Here is a 27,909-nt window from a genome sequence, read left to right as displayed (position 1 = left end):
GCACAGGCTCACAACTCAAATATGCTCAATAGTAACACTAATTGATTGTCTAGTTAAACACTCTCTTTTATTACAAAAGTAGCATTTATATATGAACACACACTGAAATACTGCATGCACAAAACTTCCCTGTGAGGTCAGGGCTCTAGTGCTTAGTGCAGGCCCTAGATTCCCACTTCCCTCTCAATAGAATTATTGGTTATTACCCATTCACTATAGACGAAGTTCAGGTAAGGCCCCACTAGCAGTCTGAGTCTCAGGAGTCCCACTCTGTCTTCATTAAAAAAGTAAAAAGTGATCCAACGCCTAGATTCCATCTGACTGACAAGTTCCTCTGGGCCTGCTGGCGGCACTAGCTATATTCATCCAACCAAAGTCTCTAAGAGTGTCTCTATCATGGGCGAGGCAGCTACAGCATTCCAGATTCTGCACCTCAGCTGGGAGTCTGGCCTACAATGAGCAGCACGGATGCCTCTTCTCACAACAATGGCATCCACTAGGTTGCATTCCTTCTCATCCTCCAGTGACCCCCTTTGTCATCTGGAGTTGCCAGACCTTCTCTTCTCTCAGGTTTTGGCCTGATCGGCACTGCAGCAGGTTCTTCTTCACAGTGCCACCCTCTAGCATACCAGGTCACTGACTTAACCCTGCATATGGGCAACAACCCAATCGGTGCAGCAAAGTTCACGTTAGCCGTCCTCTGGCATACAGGGTCGCTGACTTAACTCGGCATACAGACACTGACCTGATAGGTGCAGCACAGTTCATGGATGACTACATGGCGGACCTCCTCTTGCATACAGGGGTCACAGACTTAATTATGCACACAGCAATGACCTGATCCATGCAGCAGCCATCTCCACACACCTTACTACAAGGTCCACTCACCCGGATCTTTCTCCCTCCAGCTCTCCTCATCTACACAGGGTTCAATGTTCTTGGCAAGCAGGCAGACAGAGGTGCCTTATTCTCCAGGAATGGGTGGTCTTATATTTCACTGGGTGATATCCCTCACCAAGCTGGAAGACTGGCAGACCTTAGCCTCCAGCTTTGTTCACAGGCTCAATCTTTGCAGAGTTTCCCCTACACAAACCGACTATCTGGCAGCTTGACAGTTGACAATTTTGGAGTGTCGAGCTCCCCTTCTTACAGTCCATTTCCTGACAACAAGGGGTATATTTAAAACGAAATGGCGGAGCATGCGTTAGCCTCCTTGGTTTAACACCTCACTGCGTCACTTCTGAAATGCAGGGCTGCACCATATTTACACCAATATGGTGCAGCCCTGCGCTTCCCCCTGCGCTGACGCTAAATTTATCAGCTTAGCGCCAACAAAGGCACCCTTGTACCTCACTGCAAGGGTGTCAGCGTTGAGGGGAAGATTGTTTAAATGGCATTTTGTCACGTCTATGTGTGCTGCCATAGTACAGCACAAATAAAAGTTACAAAATGTCATTTTTTTAAATAGATTGTTTATGTGCAGGAAGGGTCACCTGTAGGGACTGTATATATGCCCCCAAATGTGATTTAGGCTTTGAGTCTTTGAAGTTTATGTTGGGAGTCTGCTTCCTTTTAAAGTGTCCTGTCATCTTCCCTGCCCTTCTTCGAAAAAGCAGTCTGTCACAGCAGCAGTAGATCTAAATCTTACAGCCCCACAACCCAGGCCATGGGAGTGACCAGAGGTTCCCACTTGGATGTCATCCACTGTGTTATGTGTATCAAAAGTTTACCCCAGGGCCTCAGTCCTACTGTTTATGATTCCCTAAGCAGCCATGATTCCTTCCTGAGATGTACCCAAGCCCCCTTTCAGCGACTTCAATCTGAATCAAAGAGCACCCTTTGATGTGGAAGAGGTGTGGTGCAGCAGCCAGGGTGGCTGGCTCCGGAACACCGTGCCTCACGGTTCGATTCCCGGCGGCAGGTTCCCCCAACACCATGTGACTCTGGGCAATAGCTCACTTAATCTTCTTGATGATCCCCAACATCTTGACACACCCTTTGGGGTAATTGTTTGCACTTTACAAAAACAGGTATTTCATTTCATTTCAAGTGCACCGGGGAGCTTAGCTCTCCTTCCTCCAGGCTGTCCCACCCGCAATGTAGCAATCCACAAATCAGTCTGGGGATTACCCTACCTTAATCATGCACCTCCTTTCAGCTCAGGGTCTCCCACCCAGAATCTTCCATGTATTGTACCATTTACAGACACAAATACACCCAGCACATGCACACAACATATACCCACTGCACAGAACTCCATACTAACTTGATGTAGGTCAAGGGTGAATTAAACACACAATAGCAGAACTTTACATGAGTGAGCCCACAGCTTTGCTCCAATGACAGGTAAAAATACCTGTTCACCTCTGCATGCGCGATATGAACCGTTAAGCGAAAACAAGTTCTTAATACTAAAAAAAGATTGTACGGTTACATTCAGTGACAGGTTTTTTAATTAGAATTTGTAACAGGTTGCGCTAGGTACTTCCTTCCACACCTAGCTCACACTTCATGGCTAAAGGAAGTGTGAAAGGCATCGAGATGACACCCTTCTCCAGTTTCTGTGCCTTATCTCAAAACCTGTAAACGAACTAAAGAGTTTTCAAAACCAGCTTCAATGAAATGGAAAGGAGCATACATTAAGGTAATGAAATTAATGCACAATACAGGCAAAGGTGCATGTAATGTAAATCATTCTTACTTGTCGGTTTTGTTGAGCTGCTTCCGGCACGGCACAGAGTCCCGGATGCAGGTTCCTGTGGCTGGGTCTACGCTTTCCACAATGACGAAAGGGCGCTCCTCCAGCGTGGCCACCGTCAGGTGCTGGTCGTCATCGACGGGTTGCAGGAACTTGCCGTATCGCGACCATACAGGGTACTTCATCCGGAGGCCTCCATGTTCCCATAGCCCTACCTGTGTTAGGAAAGAGGAAAGACATATTTACACCATATAATAGCGGAGAGCTGTTGAATTTGCAAATAGGAAATTCTATAACTTAAAACCCCAAAGCCTGCAACATTTGGACTCCTAAGGAAAATGACCACTCCATGCTTCTTGTTCATTAAGTTTTCTTTAGGCTTTGGGGACTAGCATGATGGGAGCAACCAAAACTGCCAAGGTTTTATTTCACACATCTATGACATTTCCATGTGATCAGTGATTTAAATGGAAACATAGAAGTGCAGGTACTCACTCTTTAGAGTACCTGTGTGCCCCTGAGAAATGCAGGTACTCTCCCATTTAAATGTATTGTAGCAGTGATGAGAAGTGCAGGTACTCTTCCTTTCAAATTAAAGAAATGCAGGAACTCAGTACCAGACAGTACCGGCCAATTTAAAGCACTGCATGTGCTCAGTGTTCAGCGGTGTGACATTTCATCCCTTTATGTGTGACACTTCATTGCCAGTAGAATTTACAGGACATAAATACAAATCTCAGCATGCAGAAAATAGCACATTTGTTAAACTTTCAGGACAAGCAAGAGTAGACAGGTATTCTAGGAGGGGGCAGCAACTGCTAAGATCTTTGACAAATATCCATTCCACATCTGAGCGGAATTATTACCTTTGTATTACTAAATACTAGTATTTTTTATTTTTTTTCTATGAATTTACAAATAAACATTTTGGATCCATTCACATTGTGTAACATTTAGAATCGAATTGATTTTAAACACAGAACAAAGCATGACGAGCAATCTGGTTTATTTGCTCAAACAGATCATTTTATGTTATTGTGTGCTTGAACTCAATTACAAATGTAATTGACACCGGATTTAAGGCACCGTGTCAAATGACCCCCCCTCAGTTCACATACTAAGTGGACTTAAAGATTAAATACATTCCATTCCTTTTGGTTTGATCTTCACATCACTAACACAGACACTTCAAAAAGGTGAAGGGAAAAGGAAGGTGAGCCAGGAAAAATAACTTCCAGATGATGTTATCACGCAATAATGTTTCTGATCTTACAATCTTCCTTACATGTGCAAGATATCATTACACTCCCTGACACTCTGGGTGCTTCCAGGTAACTAAAGTAACAATGCTGGCAGGGCTAAGAAACCCAGTCACAGCGCCAAGCACAGCCACAGGATGTGGAGTACAGCTTTCCAAAGGTCTACATGAAGTGTCTCTGCAACTGGCAGGCACCTTTGCTGGTCCTTCCCTGCATCCAGTGATTTAAATTGAAATATAGAAATACAGGTACTCACTATCTCAAGGACCTGATTACTCCAGTGACGTGTCAGTACGCTCCCGTCTGAGAAGTGCAGGTAGTCTCCCTTTCAAACAGCCCGGTACTCAGTAAAGGGCAGCACCTGCCCAATTAAAGCACCTCCTACATCTCGTCCTTCCCTGTATCTCCAAAGGAGTGTCTCCATCTGGTCCTCCCGGTATGTAGCTACCTTTTCCTTCAAAGGCTTTATAGGGTATGCAGTTAGTTTCCTCTTAAGCTTCTCCCAGGGAACGATGACGGTCTATGTGATGGTATGGACTGTGTGAAGTTACATCCTCTTCCTGTGAAACTTGTCCCTCTAAGATCCAGGGACCAACCATGAGCTTTATATTTAACAGACTTTTAGTACACTGTGATCAATTAGCCACCCTGTTTGCAGCTAAGGTGGTAAATGGTGACTTCGTGGGACATATGAAATGAAATAAAAATAAATTTATAAAGCGCACTAAACCTAAAGGTATCAGAGCACTGAGCCAAAAAGGTAGCAAACCCAACAGAATCAGAGAAGTACTAAGGTGAAGTCTACAAACAAAGAAGCCATGTTTTCAGATGTTTTCTAGATAGATAAAGACTCTACTTCCAAAACATGAGCAGGCAGACTTTTCCAAAGCTTAGCTGTGGCAACCAAGAGGGAGAGTCTTCCCCATCTGGGTTTGCGATATCTTGGAATAGGCACCTTTCTGCAGAGGGATGATCTTAGAGGCATACGTGGCATAGGAAAAGAAAGTTAATGTTCCATTATGTAATGCACATTGCCATTGCAGGATTTTAGGTGTTTCAACTCTTTATGTGCTGGGGGTTTCAGAACAGAATTGAAAGCATGGTTATTATTATATTATATTATATTGCCTATTGCTTGACGGGGTGTCCAAAATCAAATCATAGACAACATCCTGCAAATAAGTCTTATGAACAGAAACAGAAATGGTGCCTCTTAATAGCACATCTTATAATAATAAAGGATATAATTAAAGGAAAATCAAATGGCTACGCTACGTTAGAAATATGTGCAGCGAGCTCGGTAATCCGGAATATTTCGCAACACCCAGCACGATGGAGAAGGTACCCAGAAGCCTAATTAAAAAGATGGCCTTACATCACCTTGTTACTCTGAGGTGGAACACAGTAAAAGAAAAACAATCCATCCTTAAATAAGTCTCATGAACAGAAACAGAAATGGTGCCTCTTAATAGCACATCTTATAATAATAACCATGCTTTCAATTCTGTTCTGAAACCCCCAGCACATAAAGAATTGAAACACCTAAAATCCTGCAATGGCAATGTGCATTACATAATGGAACATTTTGCACTAATTTCTCCAATATCCTTTGATAACAATGACCATATGCAGTTTGATGGTTGTTGTTAAAGATCTATACTTATTATAGCAATTATACGGGCCTGTGTGTAGAGAAAGAGACAACCTTGAATAGGACACAAGAGAGACACCAGGCAGAAAACACGGTCACTAGTGTGTCATTGTAAAACAGCAACAACTAGTACACCAAGTAGTGCTTTCATTGTGCAGTACTTTTGCATTGACTATTGACTATTACATTACACATAATGCCACTTTTGACAGACTCATTCTCAGTTTGACAGCAGAATAAGGTTTCTCAAGCATTTTGGTGCCAAACTACACTAGTTTGAATAGGCTGGACTGAGATGCAATGCATAAACAAGGGGAGCGTTGGTGTAATCCAGGAGAAAAACACACAAGGCAGACTTTAGAGCAAATTCTACATCTGTCTAACAATGCACTCAGAAACTTAGAGGCATTTGCTTTAGGTGGGTGAGGTATGCCTCTGGTTAGACATAAATGATATGTTCAGGCTCAATATAGCGAAGCTATCTCTCAGTCTACCCATAGGTCTGTCATCAGACACCTGAGCTATGCCTCAGGTGACAATGCTCCATCACCAAAAGACAAGAGCCACAACCTTTCCCGGCGCTTCGTTTAATGTCTGAGTTCACAAAATAAATATACTGAAAAGCTATGCATACAATATATGAGTTGAGTTGTTACATATAAAGTGCAGCAAATTCCCTAAGGCATCTTGGCACTGAATGGATTCAAAAAAGATATGAAGATAATCAATAAAACACATGCATTTTAAGAACCTGCCACTATTTTGCACAGGCCAAGAAAAATTGCATTTGAACTGGGATAATCAACAGAAGAGAAGGAATATGCACCTCACAGTCCCCACTCCCCACCAAACCTTTCTAAATCCAAGGAGTGATAGCAGAGGGAAGAGCCAAAATGAAGAGATCACTTAGACTTGGAGGCAAACACATGACCAGCATGGGGCTTATCTCATAATAAGCTTGCCGGGCAAAGCAGAACTTCTTTTAATGGATCCTTCTAGAAACCATATTCTGAAGGCCTAGAAGCATGCGAATATCTGACTCAGGAAGGCCAATGTAGCAGGCATTGGCACAGTTTAAACTAGCAATGATGTCATTCTTACCAACATAAGATTTCAAGTGGCACAGAATAAAAAGGCTTTCCTTCAAAATCCTCATTTGGAGGTGGCTTGACAACGCAACTAAGCCACCAGGATGAGGCAGGTGGAAATCCCATTGTTATAATCTTGTCTGACGTCATTCAATACAGCCACAGAGCTGTCCCAGTGCCTAAACCAGGCTTTAATCTCATCCAGCTAGCAATGAGTAACTTGTACTCTTCAAGACGTTTAGAAAGCAAGTGAACCAGACCATCTCACCAATTTTTGTAATAGCTGACAAAAGAAAGATCAGTCTATAGTTGGCTTCTGCCCTGTGGTCCAAGTCTGACTTCTTCAAAAGGAGTTTTACAACACCGGTCTTCTGTACACTAGTGACAGTGCCAGATGAAAACAGTAAAAGGTCTTGTAAAAACTACTGATAAAGACTTAAGAGTCTGACAGGACATGCATTATCTGAGCTATGACAGCTATGAAATTACAGCAGGCAATAAAATTGGCAAACTGGGTAGACTTAGTAACCCCAAAATGAGACTAGGATATGGTAAGCCATGTACCTGTATGAATATCATCAAGACAGAAGCATAAAGACGATTCAGAGACTAAGGCCATTGTTCCTAGTTATGTAGAATAAGGGTGATAATTAGCCTAGATTCTAGGTACCTCTACTCCGGTGTGTGCTATTTAAGAGGGTAGTATAATTCACTTCTCCTGGGTTCCCCAGCTCAGAATGAAACCTAACATGTGGAATCACCTTTTATGACATCAATTACTGTATGATTTGCATTTATGTTTTTGCATTTTATGCTGATGAAGTCCTTCCGACTTGTTCTGATTGTAACTTATCAGGAGAAAATTGCAGAATGTGATCATTGAAACACATCTCATAATTTTGACCTTTGTGAAATATTCATTTGTGCGTGGATCTGAATTTAATACACAACTTTGAATCAGGGTCGAGGTAAAGACTGTACATTCATAGAAGGTAGAGATAGATTATGTCAATAGAATTTTGCATAGCTCTGTATTGACACTGGCAGTGCTGTGGGGTTCAAATATGTTTTATTGTATTGTAGTTGTTTAGTGATTGACACTAGTAATGAGGAGCCAAAGCACATATTTGGAGGGGTAGCAAGCTTTGTGGTGCAGTGCTTAATTTGTAAGAGAGTGTTGGTGCCCACGTTTGGTGCAATTACACATTAGGGTTCTAAATACCAAGGCTGGCATACTTAAATCCAGCTCATGTCTCTTTAATCCACTACCAGGCCACCCTGCCCTTTCATTTCACTCTTGCAGGTTTCCACTATCTACGTTCGTGACGGACAGTTTTGTTGTCTTTCTCTTTCTCCATCTTTCTGAAATGTGTGCTTTTTCCTCTCTTTGCTCAGAAAATGTCTCATGAGGGAAAATAAGTGCAGCCCCCAAAAATAAGTGCCTGTGGCGCTCACCTGCAACCATCGGCTCAAATTAAGCACTGCTTGGAGGCCTTTCAAGGGTTAGGAAAGAGCGTTACAGATGTCAATACAATATAATATCACTGCCTCTGTCTATCATGTTCTGAGAGAATCTTGCCTTATTTGTCTTTAGTTGAAAAAAGGGATGTATGACGTTACAGCGCATGCTTTTACCACGCATGCTTTTACAACGCGGTTTTTACAATGCATCCCATTACAACGCATAGCGCTTTGGGGTGCTGGATAGCCAATAGTTTAATTTCCTATTCCAACTCCAGTCCCCGTGGACACTAGGGAAGGTGTTGGATAGTAAATTAAATCTATTCCCTATCCTAGAGCACCCCCCAGCGCAATGCGTTGACATGGTTTTCGTTGTAAAACCTGCGTTGTAACAGCACTGCGTGCTAAAAGTTGCGTTGTAAAGGATGTTTCCCTGAAAAAAGTATGATGAAGTAACCCTGCTGGGTTTTGTGGAAGCGATGGAACATGGTAACTAGGCAAGCCCTCCATGGCCCCAATTACAAGTTGCTCACTACAATCAGGTGCACACTCTACACCAGTAATTATCAATACTCTATGATAACAACCCACCAGTACCGTGCAATTATGAGTTTAAACAACATGGAATTGGGAATTACACGTTGGGAATTACTGGGCAGACTTGCATTTACCAGGCAGTTTTCCAGATGCTGCCCCCTTTTCCATGTGGTTTCATGCACACATTTAGTACCTGTTTTGAGCAAGTGATAAAAGTGTTCACGGGCTGTGGTAAAAGTGTGCAAAGGGATGTTATAAGGCAGAGGTAGAAGGACGGGATGAGGAGGGTGAACGAAGGAGTGGAGAATATTGACTGGCAGAGGGGAGCATGTACTGCTCTCCTGCTCCTTGTGTAAGGTTTGAGCAGGGGTCATGGAAGGGGCCCTGACTATAATGCAACCTTTTCAAACAGCGATTTTACCTGTTGGATTTTCCCACTGATACAATCAGGATTGTTGCTCCAGCAACCAGAAATCCTGGTGCAGGAATACTGGGCCTCTTATAACTGTGTGGAATGGAATTTCTCATGGGAAGTCTACACCACACAGTTCCCAATCGACGCCCACGCCTTTATGGCCCCTTGCAAGTGGGTTCGTTAGACATAGAGAGCATAAAACCATGACACACTTGAAGCAATGAAAGAAACAAACACAGCCTCCTCTACCTATAAATGGCTTTTGGAGGACCTCCGTGATTGAAGTGTGCAAAATGTATTGGGATCCTTCCATTCTTTTTAAATTTAACAATAACTGTTCCCATAATTCTTTTAATAAAAAAACAACAGGTCTTTCAGGTGTCTCTGGCTGAAGATATTCTTTGAAGCCACAGTACTGGCATTCAGAGAAAGAGCAATCAAGCCTTCTCACCAGGGTGCCTGCTACCTGAAAGAAATGTAAAAGTGTGCAATTGGTTAATCAGCAAATCTAAAGACTGCTTAGGAGGCAATACATGGTTTTAATTGGTGGAGTCACTTAGGATTTCATGGTGACTGCAATTAATTATTTCAAGAGGTAATCTCCAGGTATCAGTTGACGTCTATGTTTTTCTAATGGAAACTTATAAAAAGAGGTTTGCAATAGGTGCAGTCTATTAGTAATATATAAGCATATAAATGTATGTATTACACTGCAACATTTTTCACCACGAGGTTATAATTAGCTCAGTCCTTCCATAGAACAAGACTTTTTGATGTGATAATTATTTTGGTGGCGTTTGATGAAGTTTCATAAAAACTATCCCAAAAAAGTGCATCCACCTCAGCTCTTTCCTGGAACGTTTCAGTGTGATCTATCAAGCAGAGGCCAGGAGAAACCGTGGGTCCAAAATGCAATTTCCTCATGCAAATTCAATAGCGATTTTTGAACAGCAATACAGAGAAAATTGCTAAACAGAATGATACCAAATTCGTCAGGAAGCAAGATCTTTACCAAGAAAGCGTGGTTTTTGTGATTTGTTGTCAATCTATTCAGTTGTTTTGGAGAAGTTGTGGTTAAAAAAATAGAGAGGTCCTGCGGAACAGCAAATGAAAAAATAGGAGCATTTTGATGGGTCACAAAGACTTTCTTTCCATTGCCTGGGTCAGTATCACAGGACCCAGTGGTTGTCACGTGGTCCATAGGGACATTGTCGTCTTCACTAACTTAGCATGGGCATGCCGCAGCTAGCTTGCTGCAGTGTGCTCATGCTAAGTTACTACACGTCTTTATTTTTGCAGTAATTTCAAATGACTGTTTTCACATGAGTACTCATTGCTGTGTTCACTCTGCATGTTCCTGGGATTTCGACTGAACATTATGTGCAAGGTCGAACCACAATGCCCCTTGTTATGTTGTTCTGGCCAGGCCTCAGCCCGTAGACAAAAAATACAGATGCAGCTGTTGTTTGGACAATGTATTTGGTCTTATTAGAACACACGAATAGGTAGCACACACTTAGAGAGGGACCTTTCGCGGGAGAAAAGCGAGACGGCATCTCTGATGTAGATATACCATCTATAGGCGCTGGTATGGGTTCTGCTGGCAAAGCCCAGAGATCATCTACTATAAAATAATACTGCTTCTTAGCAAGGGGAGGGAGGTTAGGCTTGATTGTCTTTTCATGCTTACCTCTCCCTTCATGATTTATTGACTAGCTGCTATTCTGACTGTATTTATACTATGCATTTTCCTGCTCGTTGTTACATGTATACTGCATGTTAGAGCAAGTTAGTTAATATAAATATTTTAAACTGTTTCATGTCTCTGTCAGATCATCTTATTATGGACAAGTACAAGAGTGAGAGCAAAAGGGTGTGTCTTGTTACCGCGATTCCTGAGAGATCTGGTAGTGTTGTGTTCTGGGGTGTCTAATCATTTGTTTCTCTGTGAGTGAGTAGGAGAGCAAGTGAGACATTATAGCTAGTCAGTCCTGGGCTCGTGGGTACTAAGGTGATAGGAAGACTCAGTCCCTACACACCAAGGTCCCATAATCCTGCGCATAGTTCTGTGTTTATACAGAATCCCTGCAACATGATCTGGCAGGGTTGAGAGATCACATTGTCTGGCAACATGAAAAATAAAGGTGCGACTGCCATTAAAGAAAATGGAGTCAGCCCCTGTGTCCTGAAACTTTACAAAAAAACAAGCAGCAGGGGGAAATTTAGGGGGTATCCTGATCCCCGGATCCTTATGGATGGGGGTCCCGCTGGCAGCCAAAATGTTTTTTTGGGCCCACTGGTCCTGTGATACATTTGCCGGAAATATGGCAGATCCCACAGGAGTTGCGAGGGACCAAGTGTGGCTCCCTGTGTGGACCCGCGGAAGCCAGAGTGACCCGTATCCTCCTGCTGGACTGAAAAAAAAATCAAAAGAAAGAAAGAGGGGTGGGGGTCCAAGGGTGGTTTGTCCCTAAAGAGGGCTTAACCACCTGTGGAGGTCTGGAGCAGGACATGGCCCAGCAGCTAGCCCACACTACGCACAGCCAGAGGCCGTGCATGGCGAGACTTGCCAGCCACGTGGGGTTTGGCAGTTGGTACGGAAGCAGACTGAGCATGGAAGAGGATTGGACGATTGTAGAAGATGTGTATGGTAATATAATCTTACTATTCATTTAAAAAAAAAAAAAAAAATTCAATGAAAAAAAAAAGTTCCTGAACTGAATCCATTGTGCAAAGCTTACCTCTTGTGGTAATTAACCACACATGAGTGGAAATGTATCTATTGCAAACTGTTTTTTTCCTGCGCTGAACTCCAAGGAGAGCCCACTCCCTGCAGACCAAAGGCACCTTAGGGGATGAGAGCCGTGCTATAAACAGCCTTCATACACAGCCTTCACCCTGTACCGAACACTTTACAGATAGGCAACCTTTTGTGGGCAATTAAGCACCCATGGTTGGGCATACAGTCTTCACTCCTATGCACAACGTTTTGTTCAGAAACCACTCCCTCCATACACTCAAGACCCCTTAGGAAAGTAAGCACCTACTATGTACAATCTTTGCTCTGTAGCAACGTTTTTACAGATAGCAGACCTCTTGTGGGCAATTGACGCAACTTCAGTCAGCAAATCGCATGTCATCAGTGATGTCAACAATGATGTGATTGAACTTGTCATGAGTGATGCAATATGTGAGGTCATAAGCAGTGCATGGTGGGTTACAAGTTACAGTTAGCTCAGTGAAGTATAGCTGGCGAATTTGGAGAAACTGGTGAATTTTTGTGTTTCTTGCATTTAAAGAGTGACATTATAACTTATATGTTCGCCTAACTTTAAAGTCAGACAAATATTTTATATGAAACACATCCCTTAGTACATTTTGCAGCAGCCTATCCATGTGCAATGAATACAATTTTTAAAGAATGACTTGCTTATTCAAATTGCTTCTGATCGAAGGCTGGGCCATCGTAGGAAAGCAAATACACATGCCACTATTCCCCAGTGCACCAACCAGACATCTATACTGATCCTATTGAACAACTAAGCTTTCCTATCATAAAGTAAGGCATTTTCCATTGATTTCTTTTAACTTGCATGTATTTTTCATTTAAGGTGTTGTGAGAAATTGGGTTGCTGGTTGCATGGGGTGTGGCCCCTGCTCAAGCAACCACAACAATCCCTGTCAGGGAGAACCACAAAGTTCACTAAATTAACCTGTGCTTAACACTCTAATACCCTGGCACAAAAACATTCATGCTTAACTTGAAGACAATGTGTAAAGTACTTATGCAGCACACAAACACTAATAAAGTAAAACCACATCAATAGAACCAGAGTCAAGAATTTTAAAAATTTAAGGTAGAAACTTGCACCCAACAGATCAAAGCACCAATGCAGACATCTAGTCGCGCAAGACCTGATCAAAGTCGAAAAATATGGTTGACTGTAATGGAGCGCAGGTCAGTTACAAGAAGTGGATTGGGCACGGTTGGCCCTTACCATCAGACTTAGAAGAAACTTTGAAGAAAATGTTCTGAGATGGTAAAGTTCAGCGGGGCAGACTGCAGGCAATGACAGAGGAGGAGTCATTGTCGTCGGGAGGCCGCTGGACGAAACTGCAGCGAAGATTTCTATGTTTGGACTCAGGGGCTGATTTAGACTACAGCCGTCCACCATAGCCAACGTGGCGATGCTGGCACCGCCTCTCCGGCGGTCCGACCGCCTAATACGAGCTTGACTGTCCAACTGCCAAAGGACTGCTGCACCCACTGGGGATCCCAAATCCCTGGCAGTAGTCTGAGGTCCACAATATGGTTGCCAGGGCCGCTCCAGCACCGCCAAGCATATTACAAATTCCCTCACTATCACAGATTTAATGGCAGTGAGCCCATCATGAAAAGTGTGGTGGTGAGAAAATGAAGGGGGCCGTACGGGCCCTCTATGGCCTCATGGGATGCATCCAGGGGGGCATATGTTGTGCCCCCCTGTATGCATGCACCCCCAGTTCCTGCACGGCAAGAACTTAACAGTCCATGTCGTGCAGGAACTTGCTTTGCAATTTCCACTGCAGTGCCCTTCTAAGGCTCAATGCCTGGTGCTGCCAAAGCACCACCCACCAGACCAGCAGACAACTCCTAATCTGGTAGGCAGTTGGTGAACAGGTTTGGCAGTGTGAGAGTGGGGCGCGTGTGTGGCAGCTCGCTCCCACACTACCAAACTTGTAACCAGGTCCTTAGTCTCTTTTTTGGAAGTTGAGAATCCCCACCGTGATGATACAGGAAACTGTAGCCAACTTTGGGGAAGGACCACTGCACAAGTTTTGTTGCTGCGGAGAAGAATGTAGTGGCAGTTACTGTGAAATCAGGCCAACGGGTGATACACCCTGGACAGATGCATGAGCAGGTTGGACCTGGTCTTCCCTCTGTTCTTAGAGCAGTTTTTAGCCAAAACTTTTTTCAAAAGTCCCAAGCTTTTGACTTTGGCTATCAGGGTACCTTTAGCACCCTACCAAGGGTCCGGGACTGGAAGGTCACCACTTTGCAGGTTAGGACTCTTTGGAAACTGCATTCACAACACGGTCATTACCTCGCACTACCTTTACAACGTAACAATTATAACACAAATGCCTTTACCACATGCCTTTACCATGAATTTTTTCACCACACATATACCTTTACAATGCATGCCTTTACAACGAAAATGTAAGCATAACACAGGTATGTGTGTGTGTGTGCATACTGGTGGTCACCAGTAGGTAGTTATAGTCAGGACCTTGTTACTATTCAAAAAGTGTATTTTATTTTGCCAATATCTTTGGTGCCATTTGACAAATCTTTGTGAAATTTACAAAACTAAAGGTCAGTTCCAGTGTCGACATTTTTGGGGTGATTCTACAAGTGGGGGCCAAGAAAAAGAAGGGGGCCCCAAAACGAGTTTGCACCATGTTAATTTCCATAGGAAACTATAAGCACGGCTACAGCCTGAACTGCTGAACGGAATTACACCAAATTTGGCAGAGAGATAGATCTTGGTCCAGAAAGCACGCTTTTTGTTTTTTTAAATGGTGTAATTCCGTTCAGTAGTTTTTGAAATATTTAAAGATTTACAGATATCGATATTTGAGAATTGTGAGATCTGATAGGTTGAGCCCTCCAGAGCATGAGCTTGCCTCTGATTGGCTGCCAACACTTCAAACTAGGAGGTTTTGGCAGCCATCTTGTGACTCGGTATTGAGGGAGAATGAAAAAGGTGAATAAAATATTAAAAAGAAGAAAAGGGGGCAGAGTAAAAACACCCTGACCCCTAGGCCTGCTCAGGGGGTCCCACAGGGATCCCCATGCACAATATAAGCATTTTTAAATTTTCATTTTAGGCCGTAGTCGCACCGGGTGTGAGAACCTGGTCGAAAATGAAAAAAAAATTGACATGCGGACTCCCGCGCTTTGTTTTTTAAAACCCCCGGGTGTGCTAGGTCCCGGGGACAATGCTTATTTATGTAGCAGGGTCCCCCGCAACCCCGGGGACCGCCACCTCCCCTGGGCTTACTTGTTTATGTGCTGCGGCACCCATCGTGGGATGAAATTGCTAAGGCTTTGATTAATCTACCCGACGGGCGGCTGGGCCCGACTGCATTCTAGTTGAATTTTACAAGGTTTTTCTCTGCCACATCAAAGATATTTTTAATGCTGTAGTGACGCAAATTTTCAATGCCAATCCCATCTCAATCGTGGTCCATAGCTAAGATTATTGTCTTCCTTAAAAAAGACAAATCACCAATAGAAATGGGTTTGTCCCGCCCAATCACCCTTATTAATTGTGACTCAAAGATATATGCCAAATTCCAGGGCAAGACACAGGTCTTGCCCTGGAAGATAGGAACCCTGAGGGCAAAATGGGTCCAGGAGGAGAGCTGCACAGCCCCCCACTTTTAATTTTTTTAAATAACCAAATAAGTCAAAAGATTATTTTATTCGGTTAAAATTTAAAACCATCAAAGTGTACAATACATTAAAATACAGAAATTCATTCCAATTCTCCTGCCAATTCACCGTAAGCCATCATGTATTAAAACTTTCCTACCAATTAAACAAAAATATCTCAACATTTAAATAAATATGTAAAAAGTTTGACATAATCAAATGTCCATCATTTTTAAAACAATTTTGTCAAGGACACAGTGGTAATTAACAAAGATCACACTAAGGTACAGTGAGTCTATTCCTGCGCCTGATTGCACCTATAATATAACTGGTGACCCCAAAACAGACAACTGGGGATGCCAGCATTTGCAAATATGCCAGTGCTGGCCTAACTTGCTCGAAGTTACGCCCTTTTAACAGTGGAATGATAAATTTCATGCGTAACAGAGCGTAAAACTCGCAGAAACATATCATATGTAGGGTATTCTGTTCCGAGAAGTTGTCACAAGGACAAGGGCCTACCGACCCTTCTTTGAAAAACCCTTTTGGGAAAGCTAGCAGCCATGGCACCATATTGTGCTTAAATCTAGTTAAAGCAAATAAACGATATGGTTTATTGATTTATTTATTTATTATTTTATTTTAGAGGGTAGGTTTGCCCAATTCCCTTTCCTCCCTTAATAACAAAGATCTATTCAAGAACTGCTCCTTTAGTCCTCTAATGGTTTACTTACCAAGAGCTCTATAGCTCGAGAATAAGTCAGGGCAACCCAGAAACTCCATTTGTGTCTTAATATAACGGAGCCAAGGTATGTCTAAGCCTTTTTCCAGGGACAAGCAGTCTTGGATGATCAATTGATTCAGGTTGGGGGACTGTTGTGCCCAGATTCTCAGTCAGCATATTAAAGGGGCAACCGCAATCTGATCTGAAATAATACTGGCACCAAGGTCCTCATGAATATTAAAAATTGGGGTAGAGTCCGGACCGACAGCACCCTGCGGAAAAAATGATTTTCAACTGCCTGGATTTCACCAGTCTCTGTATAACCCCATATGTCACTCCCATAGATCACCATGGGAAGGCATTTAGCCTTATAAATCTTCATGAGCGCCGGAAGTGGTTTTGAGCCAATTCTTCTAGCAAAACCTAAAATGGTCCCAGAGACTCTGGCAAGGGTGTTCTTTTTGTGTGTGCGCTGCGTGACCCATTAGGGTCTATCATCAAAGTGAACACCTAAATATGGGAAGGCGGGGACTTTAGAGAGTTCCATCCCTTTACAATAAAATGTAGCCTTCCTCGCCCTAGCCGTGCCAATAGACATTGAATGAGACTTTTTAAAATTTGTAATTAAATCTAGAGAGTCCATAAAAACAATAAAACAATCTAAAAGAGATTGCAGCCCACGCGACATCCTTGCCACCAAAACCGCACCATCGGCATAAAGTAAGGCCGGAATCATTTTTGAACCGGGTTTTGGGACATCTTTGCAAGAGGAAGTCAGGGAGTCCCCTAATTTATTGATATAAAGTGTAAACAACAGGGGTGCTAAAATGCACCCCTGTCGGACCCTTTTTTTGACAGCCCATGCATCGGTTAAGCTACCGTCTTTGTTGTATCGAACGGTAGCTGTAGTATTTTCATGAAAGGCAGCCAAAAAGGAAATCAGGTCTGCCTCCAGGCCAACACTATGGAAGGACGCCCAAAGTTTGGATCTATTTACAAGGTCGAAAGCAGTGGTTAGGTCCATAATTGGCAAATGGAGATTCCCACGCTTTGCCACTGTGTTCTTCCCTATTACTAAATGAAGGTTCAAACATTGTCCCAACTGGAGATCAGAAATTATGCTATTTTTATCAAGCCAGTCTGTTAAGCGGGCGAGGACAACTTTCCCCATTATTTTGGAAGCAGAGTTCAAGAGTGAAATCGGCCTATAACAGGCCGGATAATCTCTTGAGCCCTTTTTAAATATCGGTATAATTACCACCTTGGCCCAAGATGGGGGAAAGCCGACCTGGGTTGCAGCATTAAAAACAGCAGTTAAATTTTTTGCCCAAAAAATCGGATCTGCCCTGTAGAGATCAGCCGGCACACCATTGGGACCTGGTGCCTTCCCCCTTGATGTTAACATGATTGCCTCAGTGACTTCATCCAGTGAAAACAACAAGGCATTTGGAGCACAGCCCATGGCCCCTGGCCAACTCGTAGAACCCTGACTCCTGTCACTATTTACTCCCCTAAAATGTTGAACCCACCTCTCGGAAGAAATCTCAGTCTTTAACAGAGTTGGTGCATTCATTAAAAACGAGACTATTTACCACACTCCAAAATCTAGTGCTGTCAGTCAAAACACTTGCTTGACTGAGTTTGTCCCATGCCATCTCTCTTAACTGCTTCTTTCTATTTAGTACTGCAGCTTTATAAGTCCTCCTAGTTTGCTTAACCCTGTCAGCATCCCTTTTAGTCTCATTAAGCTCCACCAAGAGTGCCCTATGCGTGCTAACACAGGCTTTGTCAAATCATTTTTGGTGTTTCCTTGGCCTTAATTTGCATGGGACCGTCAAATTGGCCGCTACCTGCCTCGTAATGCGGCCAAATGCATCTAAGATTATTAATGGATCCGAGTCCTGGGCCTTACAAATTCCAAGATCGTCTGCACAATCCTTATGTAGTTTTTCAAGGAAACTATCCGGGGTGATCACCTCCCATTTTAACCTGCGTGCTTGATCTTTTGTGGCAATATTGGAATTAGATATATGGGCCAGGGATTTGATTTTTTCAGTGACGGGCATATTAATGACCAGAGTCAATGGGTTATGATCACTCAGGCAGCTATAGGTTACATGAAAGGTACCTAAAAAGTCCATCAGTAAACCTGAGACTAGCATAAAATCAATGGTACTTAGGTGGCCTCGGCCAGTATATGTGGGAATAAGAGGAGCGTGAACCGGACAGAACACATTGTGAGCCGATAAAAAACTCTCTAGAAAATTACCAGAACTAGCGTGTTCAAAATGTGTTAGCCCCTGCAGGCCATACTGTTCCTCAAGACCTGACAGACAATTGGTAGGACAAGCATGAATGTTAAAATCCCCGAGTATTAATAGGTGGTAGGGCATGTCAACCTTGGCCTCATAGTCATCCAAAGAGGCCGCAAGATGTCTTAAGTGCTTCAAGTCATCACTTCTTGTAAATGAGTTATAAAAGTTGACCACTAAAAAACTTGGTAGGTTTTCCCCAGTTAGTTCAACTGCTAACGTATACGGTGAGAACGTGTCCATTAGCTTTACTTTGTACAATAATTTAAGGCTAATTAGCAACAGAAGGCCCCAGCTGGGTCTCCCCGTGCCAGATGGAACAGCATAATTGCTAAAAGACAAAAACCCATCCCAGAAGTAGGGATCTTTGGGTTCCCATGTTTCCTGCAAGGCAATAATATGATGACAAGCAAGGAAGGATTCCCAATTAATATCCCCCCTTTTAGCCCGAAGTCCAGCTATATTCCATGATAGAATTTTTTATTCAGGCCCACTAGCTGATTGCCAAATAGAGTTGGGATCAGCAGCTCCATGGATAATGGGACCGGGCTCATCATTGAGAGGTGGTCTAAATAGGAGAGGGTCAGACGTAAAAAAAGGGATTACTACCTGTGCCGTGTCTCCCATGGTCCGGGAGCCCACTGTGGCCGGTTGAATTACTGGTGGTCAGCCTTGCTCGTCTAAGTTGGATAAAGCTTCAAATCTATTCGACACTGCAATATAAGGGGCAAACTCCTTCTGTTGTCTCGGTGGGGGCCTATTAAAATAACCCAGTGGAAGGGCCACAATAGAAGTGGCAGAGAGTGGGTGGTGATCATGGGCTTTAAGGATCGATTGGGCGACTGCGGGGTTTTGAAAATTAACAATTACACAATCCCCCTTTATGTTCTTTAGCGACCGCCCCACCCAGGCAACTTTGCGCACCATCAAAATATTACTGATCATAGCCACCCTGAAACCTTTAAATCTAGATAGCCTGTCCACAGTTTTGTTTATTAGCTGGATCCAGGATTCTGATTGGTCAGATCTCAACGGTGGAACACCAGCCAAGACCACGACGAGGGGACAGGCGGCTGGTGGCAAGTCTAAAGTATTTTGTGCAGACTTAACAGACGCATAATTAGTGATACTATGTCCAACACTAGGGCGGTCAGGAGCAGTGGTTGGTTCCCTGGATGAACCCTTCGGCATGTGCACAATCTGAACACCCAGACCAGGCAAAGTTGTCTGTCCGCACGCTCCTTGTGTTGTTACACTCGATTGCGTGGGCGGGCCTCCTGGGTTTAAGCTTATGTCCTATGTCCTGGGCTGCGAGCTTAGTATACACATTTCTCCGTTATAATTATTTGTAACCCCATTAGTTAAGACCTTATTTTGTGCCCCAACAGGGCCACTGGTCCCATGCCCTGTCGACACCCCATGATTCAAACTGTCCCCTAAATCTCTCGCTCCATCAGCATTTGCCCTTACTTCGACATTTTTTGAGAGGACAATCTTTTCCTCGATTGCCCCTAATTTGTTCCAAATGGGTGCGAGGATGGTAGTGATTAGTGTCTCCATAAACTTCCAATAATCCGGATTATCTCCGGGGTCCCCATCTCGCTCACATTAGGGTTAATGGATAAGGGCAAACCAGTGTCAGAGCTTGGGGCAGCTTCTCTTTCAGATGTTTAGTTTTCCCTTTGTCATTAGGTTTACCACTCCTTGCTAAACCACCCCTGGTACGTTTTGCCGGTGGTTCCCCAGATCCTCCCTTTCCTTTAGAGACTCGCTCTGGTGAGAGTACGCTAACCGCCCCTACACTATCCTTTGTTAATCTCTTGGGCCTAACAGCGCAGTCACCATGACCTGCCCGAGATGTAGTGGGGAATGAGATTGATCTTGCGGAAGCAATTGGGTGACAGAAAGGTCAAGATTCTGCAGATGGGGAGGACTTTGTGTAACACCGTGAGCACTCGGTCTTAAAAGATTAGTGCATTCGATTGAAATAGAGTCACCCAGCCCATGGCCAACCCAGCCCATGGCCAACAATGTGGTCCTAATCAGCCATACTATCTCTCGGTGCTTCAGTGGACTGATGGACTCTATGCTTGAATGCCTTATACGATGTGTGGCTACAGCGGGTGATTAGGCCATTTTTTTTCCCCCAAGGACAATCTTTTTGTCCTACATACGACCCCAAAGACAATCTTTTTTCAGTGATCTGGGTTTTGCGCTGGAGCACGGATTCAGCTCTGGTTAAAAAAGCAGCCAGCGTCCACCCTCCCCTCTGCCCTGTGTGCTTACGCTTTGTAGCCATTGTATTTCCCTGTGTCTTAGTTTTTAAACAATACTAAGCCAAGCCTCCCCACAGTCCACAGGCTTCAATTAACAAATAGAGATATCTGAAATTTGACTTTATAGTTCAAAGTCTAATGAAAATACAACATCACTAACCCAGTCCTCTAGTCCTCCAAGACAGGTGTAGGTCTATAAAAGGGGGGTGGCCCAGCCCAGCCTCCTCCTGGCTACGAAGGGCGCGGACGGGCCCACCCTTGGCCCGCGCTTCGCCCGGGCAGTGCATCCCGCGCTGCATGAGGCCTCCAACGATTTCGAGCGCCTCCTGGCGCTATGCTGTGACGCATTGGTCCTGTGCCACAGAAAGCTTCTGGGAGGTGTAGTCTCCCCCTGCTTGGTGCGGTGATGGCGCGATGGCGGCAGCGGCCGCGAGAGGCAACAGCAGTCCCCACCTTGGGCTGCAAGAACCAGCAGGGCAGCGATAAGGGATCCGGTAAGAGGTAGCAGGGCTGCAAGAAAAGCAAAGCGTCCTCAAATAAACCAAATAAAAAGGGGCCAGGATCCAGGGGATAGGGTCATCGGGCGAAAATAGGCCCAGGAGGGGGACAGCTCGGCCTCCTCCCTTTTATAATAAAATCAAATGTAACAAAAAAAGGACGGGCCCTGGGGATGGGGACAGGGTCCCGGGGTCCGAAATATGCCCAGAGAAGTGGGGTTAGGCAGCCCATGTTTCCTAATAAAACAGAAAACAAAAATGCCTGGCAACTTGCTGGAGGCCCTGCCCTCTTTCTCCTCCACTCCGCAAACGCGCGTCCTGGGACGCTGCTGGTTGGGGGATGAAGTGCCCTTGGCTCTAGAGGTTCTTTGGAGGCCAGCAAGCCCTCCTGTTACTGCCAGTAAGTGTCACACAGGGGGATTGTGAAGAGGTCTTTGGAGGCCATGCCCCCTTTCCCCTCTACTCCGCAATCCATACTGGCACTCAAACACACACTGATTCACCAATACACCTTGGTATATATATTTAAAACTGACTAACACTGACAAACGTTTTTAAAACACTCACACTCACACACTGTCATCAGTGATTTCACTTCAGATGTCATCAGTGATGTCACTGAACATGTCATGAATGATGTACTATGTGAGGTCATACGCAGTGCATTGCAGGAGCATGAGTTATAATTAGCTCAGCTAACTAGAACTGCCTAAATTCACTGGTTAAGGTACAAGTGAAACCTGAATCTAACAGCTCTGTAACCTTTCTTTTTCAGTGAATATATATATATATATATATGCAACAAATCCTGCTTGTTGTTTTTGCCTAGTCCAGTTCCCCTGAAGAAGTGATAAACGAAACGCGTCGGGATGGACTGAAATATTTAGTGGACTGAAGTTCTGCTATGTTGTTGCTGTATTTGAATAAACAACATTCGGCTGAAGCTTACCTGTGGTGCAGTCTTCTTCTACATCAGGCAATCTTGTTTGTTGGATACTTGCGGCCAGCCTGGGTCGCGGAGGAAGACCCGTTGCTGCTCCAGCATCCCAGCGAACCCGCTAACTATGGATTTGCAGGTAAACAGACATAATATTGATGCAAAAATATCGACTGGACATAATATCGAGGTAAAAATATAGACTAGACAAAATATCGACCAGACATAATATAGACTACAAAAATATCGATTACTATCGATATTAATAGCCAAAATATCAAATCAAAAATATAGACTAGACATAATATCGACTAGATAGAATATAGACAACAAAAATATCAAAAATAAGGTACGTTTTTAATAATTTGTAATAATTGTGTAATATAAATCTGTAGCGGGTTGTGGGTTTATAGGGGAATAGGGTGGGAAGTAATTTACATATAACTAATTAAATCTGTAATATAATAGTAATTGTTAATTAATTATTAATTGTTAATTAATTAAAATATAATTGGTAATTAATAATAATTGAATAATTGATAAATCATTATTTTCTACTAAATTATTTTTTGTAGCGGGTTGTGGGTTTATAGGGGAATAGGGTGGGAAGTAATGTCATTTTAATTAATTAATTATGTAAATTAATAATAATTGTTAATTAATTATTAATTGGTAATTAATTAAAATATAATTGGTAATTATTAATATTTAATTGATTAATAATTAATATTTAGTTAATTAATTTCTGTAGTGGGTTGTGAGTTTATAGGGGATAGGGTGGTAAGTAATTTAATAATAATTAATTAATTATGTTAATTAATTAAAATTGTTAATTAATTAATAATTGTCCATTAAATAAAATTTAATTGGTAAATAAAAGTAATTGGTATTGGAAATTAAATTTAATTGGTAATAATATTTCTATTAATTATATTTATTTATGATTTTTTTCCTTTTGCTACTGTTGCACTTACTGGAGTGGGAATAGTAATTTTTACCCCTATGCTATCCATCGTTTTCCTACTGTTGCAACCACTGGAGTGGGAATAGTAAATTTAATCCCTACGCTATCCAGCGCTTTCCCTACTGTTGCACCCACTGGAGTGGGAATAGTAATTTTAACCCCTACGCTTTTCTGCGCTTTCCCTACTGTTGCACCCACTGGAGTGGGCATAGTAATTTTAACCCCTACGCTATCCTCCGCTTTCCCTACTGTTGCACCCACTGGAGTGGGAATAGTAATCTTTACCCCTACGCTATCCAGCGCTTTCCCTACTGTTGCACCCACTGGAGTGGGAATAGGAATTTTAACCCCTACGCTATCCAGCGTTTTCCCTACTGTTGCACCCACTGGAGTGGGAATAGTAATCTTAACCCCTACGCTATCCAGCGCTAACCCTACTGTTGCACCCACTGGAGTGGGAATAGTAATTTTTACCCCTATGCTATCCAACGCTTTCTCTACTGTTGCTCCCACTGGAGTGGGGATAGTAATTTTAACCCCTACGCTATCCAGCGCTTTCCCTACTGTTGCACCCACTGGAGTGGGAATAGTAATTTTAACCCCTACGCTATCCAGCGCTTTCCCTACTGTTGCACCCACTGGAGGGGGAATAGTAATCTTTACCCCTACGCTATCCAGCGCTTTCCCTACTGTTGCACCCACTGGAGTGGGAATAGTAATTTTAACCCCTACGCTATCCAGCGCTTTCCCTACTGTTGCACCCACTGGAGTGGGAATAGTAATTTTAACCCCTACGCTATCCATCGCTTTCCCTACTGTTGCACCCACTGGAGTGGGAATAGTAATTTTAACCCCTACGCTATCCAACGCTTTCCCTACTGTTGCACCCACTGGAGTGGGAATTGTAATAAAAACCCCTACGCTATCCAGCGCTTTCCCAACTGTTGCACCCACTGGAGTGGGAATAGTAATTTTAACCCCTATGCTATCCAGCGCTTTCCCTACTGTTGCACCCACTGGAGTGGGAATAGTAATTTTAACCCCTACGCTATCCAACGCTTTCCCTACTGTTGCACCCACTGGAGTGGGAATAGTAATTTTTACCCCTACGCTATCCAACGCTTTCCCTACTGTTGCACTCATTGGAGTTGGAATAGTAATTTTTACCCCTACGCTATCCAACGCTTTCCCTACTGTTGCACCCACTGGAGTGGGAATAGTAATTTTAACCCCTACGCTATCCAGCGCTTTCCCTACTGTTGCACCCACTGGAGTGGGAATAGTAATCTTAACCCCTACGCTATCCAGCGCTTTCGCTACTGTTGCACCCACTGGAGTGGGAATAGTAATTTTTACCCGTACGCTATCCAACACTTTCTCTACTGTTGCTCCCAATGGAGTGGGAATAGTAATTTGAACCCCTATGCTATCCAGCGCTTTCCCTACTGTTGCACCCACTGGAGTGGGAATAGTAATTTTAACCCCTACGCTATCCAACGCTTTCCATACTGTTGCACCCACTGGAGTGGGAATAGTAATTTGTACCCCTACGCTATCCAACGCTTTCCCTACTGTTGCTCACACTGGAGTGGGAATAGTAATTCTTACCCCTACGCTATCCAACGCTTTGCCTACTGTTGCACTCATTGGAGTTTGAATAGTAATTTTTACCCCTACACTATCCAACGCTTTCCCTACTGTTGCACCCACTGGAGTGGGAATAGTAATTTTAACCCCTACGCTATCCAGCGCTTTCCCTACTGTTGCACCCACTGGAGTGGGAATAGTAAATTTTACCCCTACACTATCCAACGCTTTTGCTACAGTTGAACTCACTAGAGTTGTAACAATACATTTTAATCATTTTGCTATGCTACGGTAAAAATATTATATATGTTTATTTAATATTATGTTTTTATATATATATATATATATATTCACGCTCCAAGGTTGTCCACCTTATGAGTAGCACGCGAGCAGCAGCTTTATTTATGTGTAGGTGAGGACGGGGATCCGCTCGTAGACGCCGCTCCGTAATGGATCTGCCCGACGCGTTTCGAAGCTCCATCTGCTTCTCTTCAGGGGCTTTAACGGAAGCGGTGTGCGCACCCGTTACACTTCTCCAATTTCATATAACTCACCCGCCAATGGGAGGCTCCAATGAGACTTCTGGGAAGTGTAGTGCGGAAAGCACACAATCAAGTCCTGTATGGACTCCACGAGTGGGCCCGTCCTCGATCCCATGTACGGCTGCTACTTCACTGCCGTGACCCCCACGTTAACGGGGTGGTGCATACTCTGCGGCTGGACTGCCGCATATATATTCACGCTCCAAGGTTGTCCACCTTATGAGTAGCACGCGAGCAGCAGCTTTATTTATGTGTAGGTGAGGACGGGGATCCGCCGCTCCGTAATGGATCTGCCCGACGCGTTTCGAAGCTCCATCTGCTTCTCTTCAGGGGCTTTAACGGAAGCGGTGTGCGCACCCGTTACACTTCTCCAATTTCATATAACTCACCCGCCAATGGGAGGCTCCAATGAGACTTCTGGGAAGTGTAGTGCGGAAAGCACACAATCAAGTCCTGTATGGACTCCACGAGTGGGCCCGTCCTCGATCCCATGTACGGCTGCTACTTCACTGCCGTGACCCCCACGTTAACGGGGTGGTGCATACTCTGCGGCTGGACTGCCGCATATATATTCACGCTCCAAGGTTGTCCACCTTATGAGTAGCACGCGAGCAGCAGCTTTATTTATGTGTAGGTGAGGACGGGGATCCGCTCGTAGACGCCGCTCCGTAATGGATCTGCCCGACGCGTTTCGAAGCTCCATCTGCTTCTCTTCAGGGGCTTTAACGGAAGCGGTGTGCGCACCCGTTACACTTCTCCAATTTCATATAACTCACCCGCCAATGGGAGGCTCCAATGAGACTTCTGGGAAGTGTAGTGCGGAAAGCACACAATCAAGTCCTGTATGGACTCCACGAGTGGGCCCGTCCTCGATCCCATGTACGGCTGCTACTTCACTGCCGTGACCCCCACGTTAACGGGGTGGTGCATACTCTGCGGCAGGACTGCCGCATATATATTCACGCTCCAAGGTTGTCCACCTTATGAGTAGCACGCGAGCAGCAGCTTTATTTATGTGTAGGTGAGGACGGGGATCCGCTCGTAGACGCGCTCCGTAATGGATCTGCCCGACGCGTTTCGAAGCTCCGTCTGCTTCTCTTCAGGGGCTTTAACGGAAGCGGTGTGCGCACCCGTTACACTTCTCCAATTTCATATAACTCACCCGCCAATGGGAGGCTCCAATGAGACTTCTGGGAAGTGTAGTGCGGAAAGCACACAATCAAGTCCTGTATGGACTCCACGAGTGGGCCCGTCCTCGATCCCATGTACGGCTGCTACTTCACTGCCGTGACCCACACGTTAACGGGGTGGTGCATACTCTGCGGCTGGACTGCCGCATATATATTCACGCTCCAAGGTTGTCCACCTTATGAGTAGCACGCGAGCAGCAGCTTTATTTATGTGTAGGTGAGGACGGGGATCCGCTCGTAGACGCCGCTCCGTAATGGATCTGCCTGACGCGTTTCGAAGCTCCATATGCTTCTCTTCAGGGGCTTTAACGGAAGCGGTGTGCGCACCCGTTACACTTCTCCAATTTCATATAACTCACCCGCCAATGGGAGGCTCCAATGAGACTTCTGGGAAGTGTAGTGCGGAAAGCACACAATCAAGTCCTGTATGGACTCCACGAGTGGGCCCGTCCTCGATCCCATGTACGGCTGCTACTTCACTGCCGTGACCCCCACATTAACGGGGTGGTGCATACTCTGCGGCTGGACTGCCGCATATATATTCACGCTCCAAGGTTGTCCACCTTATGAGTAGCACGCGAGCAGCAGCTTTAATATATATATATATATATGTATTATTTTTGTGATATATTTTTTTTTATTTATATTAATTATTTATTAATATTGCATTTATTTAATAATTTTTACTAAGTTTATATTAAATATAATTATTATTATATTGGTTTTAATTTAATTTAAAGACATTTTAAAAAAATCGATATTTTGACAGTCTATATTTTTGTAACTCGATATTTTGGAGTCGATATTTTAGTACTTACCTGTTTGAAGATAGGCAGTCGATATTTTGTCCCTCGATATTTTCTCCTCGATATTTTTGTATCTCGATATTTTTGTGGTCAATATAATGTCAGTGATCCGGATTTGCACCTTAAGACCTGATGTTGCTTCAGCATCCCAGTGAACCCGCTAATCACGGATTTGCATTTGGCACGGGTGCCGGTTTTTCATTGAAAACGGAAAGCGGTGGCATTTGCAGCACCTTCATTCCACCATCCACTGGGATAATACAGATTGCTAATACGGGGCAAAACAACACGCTAACCACTTGGTATGACTGACTGGGACTACAGTAACCATGAGGCCACAGTGAGGGCCACGCCCACTGGGATGGGTTCTGGAAAATAAAAGTGCCACCAAATCCTGCTTGTTGTTTTTGCCTAGTCCAGTTCCCCTGAAGAAGTGATACACGAAACGCGTCGGGATGGACTGAAATATTTAGTGGACTGAAGTTCTGCTATGTTGTTGCTGTATTTGAATAAACAACATTCGGCTGAAGCTTACCTGTGGTGCAGT

At 43.9% G+C, this 27,909-nt stretch overlaps 1 protein-coding gene across 1 annotated transcript in view; it reads right to left on the bottom strand.

Moving 5' to 3' along the window:
• The window catches only part of GRIN2D (glutamate ionotropic receptor NMDA type subunit 2D), a 1,103,075-nt gene that overhangs the window by 720,018 nt on the left and 355,148 nt on the right, over positions 1-27,909 (bottom strand). The window contains exon 4 of the mRNA XM_078654973.1: positions 2,702-2,913. Coding sequence (XP_078511099.1) covers positions 2,702-2,913 — 212 coding nt within the window. The remainder of the gene's footprint in view (positions 1-2,701; positions 2,914-27,909) is intronic.

This window comes from Lissotriton helveticus, chromosome 7 (assembly GCF_964261635.1).
Source record: "Lissotriton helveticus chromosome 7, aLisHel1.1, whole genome shotgun sequence".
Classification (NCBI taxonomy): domain Eukaryota; kingdom Metazoa; phylum Chordata; class Amphibia; order Caudata; family Salamandridae; genus Lissotriton; species Lissotriton helveticus.
The sequence above is the reverse complement of the archived record's forward strand: the minus strand, read 5'-3'. Positions and strand labels throughout refer to the sequence as shown.